The sequence below is a fragment of the Seriola dumerili genome, unplaced genomic scaffold (assembly GCF_002260705.1).
Source record: "Seriola dumerili isolate Sdu_G_001 unplaced genomic scaffold, Sdu_1.0 BDQW01000155.1, whole genome shotgun sequence".
Lineage (NCBI taxonomy): Eukaryota > Metazoa > Chordata > Actinopteri > Carangiformes > Carangidae > Seriola > Seriola dumerili.
Window position 1 is genome coordinate 1,745,661 of NW_019174410.1, and position 10,625 is coordinate 1,756,285.

The 10,625-nt window shown below is 40.3% G+C and overlaps 1 protein-coding gene across 1 annotated transcript; it reads left to right on the forward strand.

The window, feature by feature from the left end:
* The first annotated feature begins 813 nt into the window (after positions 1 to 813).
* On the forward strand, positions 814 to 9,190 carry fbxl5 (F-box and leucine rich repeat protein 5). Its single transcript, XM_022751491.1, has 11 exons — positions 814 to 919; positions 1,659 to 1,874; positions 2,810 to 2,905; positions 3,106 to 3,301; positions 4,093 to 4,278; positions 4,421 to 4,546; positions 5,230 to 5,384; positions 5,503 to 5,585; positions 5,757 to 6,491; positions 7,696 to 7,844; positions 8,268 to 9,190. The coding sequence occupies exons 1-11, from the start codon at positions 836 to 838 to the stop codon at positions 8,342 to 8,344; spliced, it is 2,103 nt and encodes a 700-aa protein (XP_022607212.1). The 5' UTR covers positions 814 to 835; the 3' UTR covers positions 8,345 to 9,190.
* Positions 9,191 to 10,625: the final 1,435 nt, after the last annotated feature.

The following is a 10,625-nucleotide window of genomic DNA, read 5'->3' on the forward strand; positions in this document are numbered from 1 at the left end:
ACTTTACTTAAATAAATATCAGACTAATAGCTAATAATAGGCAAAGAAGATCTTTTGAAAACAATATTTAGTGTTAAACTTCTCTTGAAATTTAATTCACAAAACCACCTATTTTAACAGCAAGTTATACACAATTGTATTTTACTGTATTTTAGTATAGAGAATAAAAAACAATAGGGTAAGAACAGAATTGATTTAATGCACGAAACATGTTTAGTAGAAATTTAAATTAGAAGTTAGATCTATTGAAAGTTTAATAAAAAAAAAAGTATGCAATAAAAGTAAGAGACAATGACTATTCTGAAAGAGAGAAAGACCATAAATACAGTTGTGCAAAATATGAAATACACCCTGAAAAGGCAATAAGCATAACATTGGTATACTGTATGTATAGTAAATGACAAACTTGTTGAATATGAGAAAAACATGATTCACGTCATGTGTGCAGTACTACAGATTGGCCTGTAGCTACAGATACAGAACTGCCCTATCAGCAATACATGCTTCTTACCTATTAAACAGTTAAAATACCAAGATTTGTGTAACTTAAGTAACTATAGAAAATCTGGCAGTATGTAAACTGGGGTGTGTCAAACTTGTTTTATAAAACGCTTCAAAACAGGTTTACTGATCTGGGGCGTATATCCACTCCAGTTACAGTGAAATTTCTATAACCTTTTATTCAAACACTGACCCCAGACCAGTTTTGTGCTGTTGTGCCTTGGATAATTTGGCCCATATTTATAACTTGTGGTCACGTGAGTGGCTCGTACACGCCTCCTTGTTTGATTGTATCGCAGACTGTGCAGATGACGCACTGTGGTTCAGTGTGAAGATGGCTCCCTTTCCGGACGAGGTGGATGTTTTCACTGGCCCACACTGGCGAATGAAGCAGCTGGTGGGCTTATACTGTGATAAGGTGTGTACAAATAAATGTCGGAGGTTAATTTTGAGATTTACAAAGGAATGTGTAACGGTGTGTGGCCAACGGACGAGTCAACGCCAGCTAGCATGCTAGCTAGCTTGTGTCTGTAGCACTTCGGATTGAGTCAGCCGAAGCAGATGCAACTATCGGATGATTGTCTCACGACTACATTGTGGCCGTTTGGTAGCTCCGTGGTTAGATTTATGAACGTGAAATTAGCTTTACATGGAGGCGTTTACTTAGCCAGTACTTTGAGGCATCCATTGTGTTATTATGTTGTTATTAAGTATAAACAACCCATCTTCTACCCAGCTAAAGCTTGCTAACAGTTTTAGCCTCCTTAACTAACTTGCAGCATAGCTTGTTATGCAACATGGTTTAAGTATCACACTGCAGTTTCTAATGTTCCCACAAACGGGTTTACAGCTATAACGAGTCTGTTAAAATCTCCTGGATGGACCTAACGTGTCAGATAAGCCCATCTAGCTCCACCAGCTAATACTCAGCGGGTGTGGTAACGTAATATAGCCTATTGCTGTAATGTTAGTTTACTTTCTGTGCCATAACGTTACTTCAGCTGCTGTTTTTGCGTTTATGTACGAACAATCATCCATTGTGATGAAACGCGACCAGCAGAAAGTATAAATGATCATGTTTATCTCACGAATCTTCATATAAACACACATGGTGTTTAATAATAAACGTCTGACAGTTTTTGTTTGTTTTCCCACAGCTCTCAAAAACCAACTTCTCCAACAACAATGATTTCCGCTCGTTCCTTCAGTCACTGTGCGCCACCTTTAAGGAGTTCAAGATACATGAACAGATTGAGAATGAGTACATCATTGGCCTGTTGCAACAGCGCTGCTGCACTGTGTACGATGTGCACTCCGACAACAAACTCTCAGAGATGTTGTCCCTCTTTGAAAAAGGGCTGCACAGTGTTAAGGTAATCGTGCAACCATGTTTAAAAGTATAATTATTGTCATGGGCCTTTATCGCACTTGTTGCACCTTTTACATAAATGACTCAACAGATAAAGTACTAGGCTTTACTTAAGGGGAAATCATATGACTTCAGCTGATACTTGTTACTCAATGGTGGGGTAACACACTGTCATTAAAATAACTATTATGTTAGCTACACAAACATGGCAGTAACAGAATGGCTATTTTTCATGTACATGTGTTAATTATAAAGACAGGAAATTATATTCTATCTCTTTTTAAATGTACAGTAATTTACACCAGAGCTATCAGACAAATTGTAGCATCCAATTACATAAACCAAGTGTTTGTCACAATTGTTTGTGGTTACAACTTGAGATTTAACTTATTAAGAAAATGGCCAAATGCAGAAAGAAGTAAGCTGGACTGTGTAATAGAGGGAGGGTTGTTTTTGTGATCTGCTTAACAGGAGACAAGCGTTATTGTTCTCTCTCAAGCCATGGGCAAACCTAAAAATGGGCTGTCCAGAATGATGCAATTGTGTAAATCTTAACTTCCGTTCTGCCTCAGTCAGTTTGCATAGCAGAAAGGAACATTTTTTAGCTTTGGATTGAGGTCCTGCTCTCTGTCTACAGGAAAAGATGTTTCTCCTGACATAATTAATACTGTGTTGAGATTTTTAAAAATAATTTATGTTGAATTTTTCTACATTTGTTAAAGACACAGTTTGGAATATTAGCTCTGCCAAGGTTATACAACATCATTTCCACATCTCATAATCCAGCTACTGCAAAACATGGGTGATCATGTAACTTAATTATTAATTATGAAAAAAACTACAAGAACTACTAGATGTTGTAGATGGGATTTTAAAGAAGTCTCAACGGCCATGTTCTTTAAGAGATTCCATGTATTAATAATTGTTGTGTGTTTTTAGAGTGAATATGAGCAGCTTAACTATGCCCAGCAGCTGAAGGAGAGGCTAGAAGCTTTCACACAGGACTTTCTGCCCCACATGAAGGAAGAAGAAGAGGTACAAGATGTTCAAATTTCTATATTTTATATTTTAGTGAACAGATTTGCCAAAGAATGGGTAAGACTAAATTGTGTTCATAAACAACATAAATAAAACGGACATTAAATGTGAGGAAACTTATTTTAAAATGTTTTTGTGCAAACCCCAGTGAACTGCACTGTTTCAAGCTGTTTGTAAACTAAGGAGATTGTTTGCAGGTGTTTCAGCCTATGCTTATGGAGTACTTCACCTATGAGGAGCTCAAGGACATCAAGAAACAGGTGATAGCACAACACTGCAGCCAACAGCAATGGGACTGTGCCGCCGAGGTGCTGAAGGGCTTCACTTTGTGGAGCCAGGCTGAAGAGCTGCAAAAGGCCTTTAAATACGCTGATCACGAGAAGACAGATTATGGTGAGTGGGTATATTCACAAACGTGACCATCAGGATCGTGATCTTAAATATTTCCTAATACCTGATTTGAGGTTTTTGCATAGCAGCACTATCTTAAGTTGTCAGTATCACCAGTGTTTATTACCATTGCTGAGTCGAGTCGAGTTGAGTTTGAGCATTCCTTGAACTGGTTTCATCCGGTAAATGAATGACTCAGCCTCCCGGTTTGTCTGTGTATAGAAGGCAGAGAAGAAGAAAGCCACATCACTGTACCCTTTTTCAAATGTCGGTTCATAGAAGAGTAATACAAACAATATTGTGGCATTAACAATTAATGACAGTTTTGATATTTAATCAGTAGTTCGGCAAGGAACCAAAAGTGCTGGTCCCAGCTTCTAAAATGTCAAGATCTGTTCACTTTCTTCTTAATATCTCTGAGGTATTTGACTGGAGGTTAGTCAAAATGTGAAGATATCATTTTGGGTTCAGGTCATTTGTAATATCCTGATCATTAGCTTTTCTGACATTTCTGACTTGTCATAAAAGCACAGGTGTTACTAATAATGTTAACCATCATTTGTTCCATTCAAGTGTTGCAGTGCGCCATGACAGTGAGGCAGCAGAATGCACCACACTAAGAGCCTCAGACTGAGCCAGCTAAATGGAATTCAGTCAATTCATTTTTATTATTTACACTTGTGCTTTGCCATCGTTCAAATGTCTCCCTTAAAAAAAAATCCTGTGTGAGTAGTACAATGTTTAACAATTTATGTCATTAGCTTCATGAAAGGATAAATTGTCCTCTTCCTCAGAACTGGAAAAGAAAAAGGATTCTTCAGCCCACATCTCCCAGCTCCCCACAGAAATTATGCTGAGGCTGTTCCACTATTTGGGCCCTGAAGATCTGTGTCGCTGTAGTCAGGTGTGCAGCTCCTGGTCAGGGCTGGCCAAGACCGGCTCTCTGTGGAGGCACCTGTACCCTGTGCGCTGGGCCAGAGGTAGGCTGCTGAAAGCTGCTGATTACCCCAAGGACCAATATATTTGTTACTCATCTTCATTTTCCCGGCAATTTAGAATCACATTTGTTTGGTAATTGACTTCACTGTATGTGGTGATGATAAATGTTTGTCTCAAATATAGGTGATTATTACAGCGGCCCACCTGGGGAGTTTGACCAGGAGCCAGATGACGAGTGGGTGAAGAGTCGTCAGAATGAGGGTCGGGCCTATCAGGAATGGGATGAGGATGCTGATGTTGATGAGTCAGGTGAGGCTTTGACTTTACCTCTGTTAGTGAAGAAAACAGCATTTTAAAAATGTTGTACAACCAGTATGAATGTAGCACTTACACTATGCAATGTCCTTTTCAGAAGGAAGCTGCCAAAAAGGTGTAATTTAGGATGTGCTAGTTTCAGACCCATTCACTTTGGCAAACTATTAAATCACCAGTGTGTGGCATAAAAAAAGCAATGAATGTTTTTAATACTCTCCAGTGTAACACAGTCAAGTATGTGTTTACACTGGCAGCTGTAAGGGAGGTTTATGTAATAAAACCTTGTGCAGATTGTGCATCTAAAAAAAGTCTACAAATATTACTCTTCATTAACTGTGGTTTGACATTTCCAGTTAAAAAAATCTGATTGGCTATCCTGTTGAGACTGGGTAATAAAATCATATTGTGATCAAACTCTAAATGTGTTTGCCAAAGATCCTCACAAAAACCATTCCACATATTCTCACACGCTCTTGTAGTGAAACCGGTCTCCTCAATCCACCTTTTATGAGTTTGTACTGAAGTCAGAAAGGTGCAGTCTCCAGACCTCAAGTGGTAAACATACCTGCAGCATAGTGACTTGGTAATGCCCAGTAGTCCATTCTATAAAGGTAATGATTCAAATTGGCTCTATATTAAAATTTTCTCATACATGGTATCATTCATTGTCCTGTCAGATGTGTCGGGCCATACTGTGGGCTTCCTGGCAATTAGCACTGCTCAGCGAGAGAAGAGGCTGCTGAATGGGATTATCCAGAACCTTCTGCCAGCTGTGGGTCCGTCTGTCAAGTCCATTGTTCTGGCATACAGCTCTACAGTGTCAAGTAAAATGGTATGTTGCGCAAAGTCTTTATTTTCACACTGAAATTATCCAGCACCTGATTATGAAGCCTGTTGGACAAAACGGTATTTTGACAATGAATGTTGACTATATTTTTGTCCTTTTTCAGGTCCGTCAAATCCTCAGTCTCTGCCCCAATATTATCCATCTGGATCTGACCCAGACTGATGTTACAGATTTTGCATTTGACAGGTAAATATTAAAAATCATTACGATGGTAACCTAAATGATTTCTGGTAATGCACAGTGGCTGTGGGATAATGGACACAGTTTATGTACCAGATCCAGAGTGGATTAAGATTGTTTAGTTTTACAGAAAACTCATTACTCACCACCATGTTCCTTCGATCTTCCCTCTTGCAGCTGGTCATCTCTTGGGGCGTGTCTCTCTCTGGAGCACCTGGACTTTTCGGGGTGTGAGAAGATCACTGATTACACCCTGAAGAAACTGTCTGTTGGTCTGGGCGACCTCACATCTTCCAACTGCTTTGACAAATGTTTAGAACGGCGAGCCAAGCTCCTTAAAAGCTCCCCAGTACCCATCACACTCATGGATGAGAGAAACCTACATCCATTGGGACGGAAGCGGCAGGCCATTGTTTTCAAGCAGGGGACTGGCCGATGGGGCTCTGCCTCCAAGCCCACACGGGTGTGGGTACTGGACTCCTCAGACCTTGCTGATATTGAAGATGCTGCAGCGTGGAGCCGTCGCGGCGGGATGTCTCTTCCTGACGCAGAGAGATTTGTTGAGACGCAGCTTGTGGGCGGCTCGTGCTGTTGCAGGAGGAGCAGGAGGCGTGGGCACAGGACTGGCTCAAACACCTCCTATTTTCATCAGCAGTATGCCATGTCTGGGGAAATGTTCTGTGGTCACTCCACCTGCTGCACTAGTGACATGGCCCTCAGGACTTTTGGAGGGCCCCAGTGTGAGTCAGGCACCACCAGAAACATCACTGCAGAATTTCGGACTAAATGCTCCTCATTTGGGGGCCTGCAGTGTCGGGAGCCTGAAAACAGGACTGACCGGTCAGAGGCAAAACGCTCACTGAGATTTCTCAGTCTCTCTGGATGTTATCAAGTCACTGATTTGGGCTTGAGGTAAAGATCATGGATTCTTGTTTCTCAAACAAACTGACACACTTTCTATACTCGAATTTGCAAGATTTTCCAAACTAATGTGTGTTTACATTGGTTTATTTGGAGGTTAGTGTCTTTAGAAACTAATGTGATGCAGCGACGTGATTTATCTGAGTCGTGTGATCAGCTGTAAAATACCACACTCTGTCAGACTGCATTGATGCAGTTTTAAAGCAACATTTTAGTGGCAAGTCTAGTTATTATCAGAACCAGCTGATGGTGTAATAACATGTGGGAGTCATTTGTGCAACACTCTGCCACTTACCCTAATCTCCTGCTCCCTGCAGCCCCTCTCACACAGTTTGGGTGAGATCCAGCGTCAGTGTTATTCACAAATAGAGGTGGGCGATCTGATGATCTTATATCACAGACGATCTTACTTAGTCATATGATCTACTTTTCAGATGAATCGTACAGATTGCGTCATTAAAAGGTTTTAGGTATTTAATTTTAAAAGTTCAATCGCTGCGAACATTGTGAACTGTTAAACAGCTAGTCCGCTAACCGCAGTTGCTGTCGGTAGTCTGCTCTGCGGCCTCGGTGAGTTTGGCGTAGCTGCAAATGTACCAGTTCTTCACCAGAGCAGAACAAGAACCGCAGTCACCAGCTGCAGTCCAACATGGTGGAGTTAGTCTGTTGAGAGACAGGGAAACAAGCAGGATGAGCCAGGGCCAGCTGGTCAGCAGCAACTAAACTTTCAAATCAAAACACTTACATATATTCCACATGAACTTAGCAAAAGGTTTGTAAAGAGCATTGTGGGTGAAGAACAGTGGCGAGCAGTCATTCTAAGGCGGCAAGAAGAAAACATCAACATGGGCGGAAAGATATGAATCACAACTTCCAGTCAGGACTTTCACAATAAAATCAGAGTGGAAACAGGATGCAGACTGTGATTAAGATTGTAGATTGTGATTCTACTGAAAAAGATTGTCATGATCTTTTGGCCAGATCGTTCACACGGCTACATAAACTGCTCATCAAGTAGTTTCCATCAGTTGTTATTAATCCAGTTTATTAGGGAGAGAAAGGTTTTGTACATTAGGTTGGCTTTAGTAAACAGTACTGCTCTTCTTGGACTAAGACTTGATTATCAGTGTTCATCTAGATGTTCCCACTGTTGTTGTACCTGTAATGAGGTTCTGTTGCACTGCGTTTGTTTCAGGGCTCTGTCTCAGCGTGGAGGGCTTCCTGTCCTGGAGCATCTCAACTTGTCCGGCTGCCTCTTCATCACTGAGGTGGGGCTGCAGGAGCTGGTGTCAGCCTGTCCTTCCCTCAATGATGAACAGTTCTATTACTGCGACAACATCAACGGTAACACAAGAGAAACTGTCAGGGGTCTTTTTTCCCTCTGAAACACAACATCGTACACGCTCATGTTCCAGACAAAGATCTCTGACGTGTTAATGTTTATGTCACAGTGAATAGAAATCATTTGTGAGTAGACCCATCACACTGTGTGGCAACATTACTAACCCTACTCGCATAGCATGTGTCCTAGTGTAAGTAGCTGATGCTGCTGAGGTGGAAGGTAAGTGGGCGTTACAGCAGCCAGTATATGCCTTCAGTATTCACTTTCAGATCTTTGTGTGTGTGCTGTACATTTTATTTATTTAATATATGACAACTAAAAAATATAAGAATATTGTGGATATGAGGGTTTGTTTAAGCTTTTTCCCTTGTGCCACGATCTTCAGTTCAGTAGATGACCACTGTGTGGTGTCTCTCTCTCTCCAGGTCCTCATGCAGACACGGCCAGCGGCTGCCAGAACCTGCAGTGTGGCTTCAGAGCCTGCTGTCGCTCTGGAGAGTGATCCTGCCAAGCAACGCTCTCCTGAAAATGTCACGTCTCCTTTTTATTGCACTTTATCCTGGGAATACCATTTGCTGTATTTTGTGTCACTTACAAATGTTTCTGGATGAAACTGTAATTTTGCTCCTGTTTTTTCCATTTCCATCTATATTAAATGGAAACGATCCTTTAGAGAAGGAAAACAATGAGGGGTGGTGATGAATTTGAAGCCTTTGCAAATGTACATCTTGGCTCCCTTTTTTTTGGGGGTTTTGAAAAAGTAAAAACTAGAGAAACATGACACCAAGTACGTAGTGTTTTCTGTAGTTAACCTGTTTCTTTTCACTAAAACTATACTCATGTAAATCTGCTTCTCCCCTTGTTTAGTTGACCCATTTATAATCAACAAAGTGTTAACTGACTGACTGTACTGTCAAAGTGTTTTACTTTGTTTTTATCTTAAACAAGCTTTGTCATTTAATGGAGAGAGTGATGTGGAAAATTAAACAGGAGTGAACCGTCACTGCCTCCACTTAGACTGATGTGAACAGCTGTCACGTTGATCTGCATATACGTCGATGAGCCAAGTGACCACTCACAGATGTAGAGAATAACACTGAATGTGGCATAATTAAGACATTTCATTGGATGATATTTTACTGTATTAAGTAAATAACAAGAGGTCTCTACAGCACGTTTTCACACATCGTCACACTTTGATAAGATGTTTGGCATTAAATTATATGGGACCTCTCGGGATTGCTGCATAATTTCTAACAAAAAAATTTTAAGTCTGGTCAGAGTCATACAGAAATGATTCCACAATAGTTTTTTTTCTTTCAATAACAGACTGGAATGTAAAGTCCCAGCATTGTTTATGTGTTTGTCATTTGAAGTCATGAGCAAACCATGTGTCACGGGCTGCCTGACTCTTGTTACAGCGCCTCTTCACTTTTTTTTTCACATTTTTATGTTGCAGCCTGATGTGAAAATCATTAAAATAAATTAATTTTTCCCTCATCAGATTTACTCAATACGTCATAATGACAATGTGAAAAACAATTTGAGAAAATTTTCAAATGTATAAACTGAAACATCACATTGACATAAGTATTCAGACACTTTACACTGTACTTAGTTGAAGCACCGTTGCCAGTGATTTAGTGTGACATCATAAGCTCTGCACATCTGGATTTGAGGATTTTCTGCCGTTCTCTGCAGATCCTCTCAGGTTCTGTCAGGTTGGATGGGGGCTTTTTCAGGATCTCCAGAGATGTTGCAATGAGTTGGAGTCTGGACTCTGGGTGAGCCACTAAAGGACATTTACAATCCTTGTTGTCCTTGAGCCACTCCTGCGTTGTCTTGGCCAATCAGCTGAATCTACAACAGGTGGACTCCAATCAAGGTGTAGAGGCATCTCAAAGATGACCAAAAGAAATGGGAGAAACCTGAGCTAAATTTCAAGTGTCACATCAAGGTGTCTGAAAACTTATGTCAATGTGATTGTTCAGGTTTTCCTTAAATTTGTAATAATGTACAGCTATATTCATCAGTGCCAATGGAGCATGAAAGGAGCCTCAGAATACCTGTGAATCACTGACGACCTTACACCTATTTTTGGTTTTCTGTTCTTTGAAAACTTTACAGCAAAACAAATATATTTTCCATCAAAGCTGTTCACCTTACTCCTCTATTCGACCTGATTTAGCGGGTGCCACAAAGTCACACTCAGTCAGATACTTTCAATCTGATGCAAATAAAACCAAAAAGAACAAATAGAACTATCCTGCAAACAACCTCACAGCCTCTCACAACAAAGCCAGGGTGACTTTACAGTGTGATGGTAAATGCCCACTATAAAATACTTGAATACAACAGAACCATCAGTAATGTTATGGTAGTCACACCTGTTTTTTTTCCTATAAAGATGAAGGTGTCCACTGTGAAAAAGGTCTATTAAAGTCAGACACTGATTGTCTTTCTTTTGCTCATATGGTTGTGACTGAAGAAGATAATTTTAATTAGAAGCAAACACTTATTATTATATATTTATAAGTTAAGGATAAGGACGAGTTCCCCCAAAATTACAATGTTTATTTACTTTTTAACGACTACAGTTAAATAACTGAACAAGATTAAAACCTGTATGAAATTTATCAGAACCAATTAGATGATACCACAATATATATTAGTGCTTCTTCAGACGTGGTTTCAGCAAAGTTTGTGTCGTCCATTGTAACGTCAAACGTGAAGTCACTGGTTCTCCCTCAGTGAGACTGTCAATAGAAACCGCTGCTGCCGGT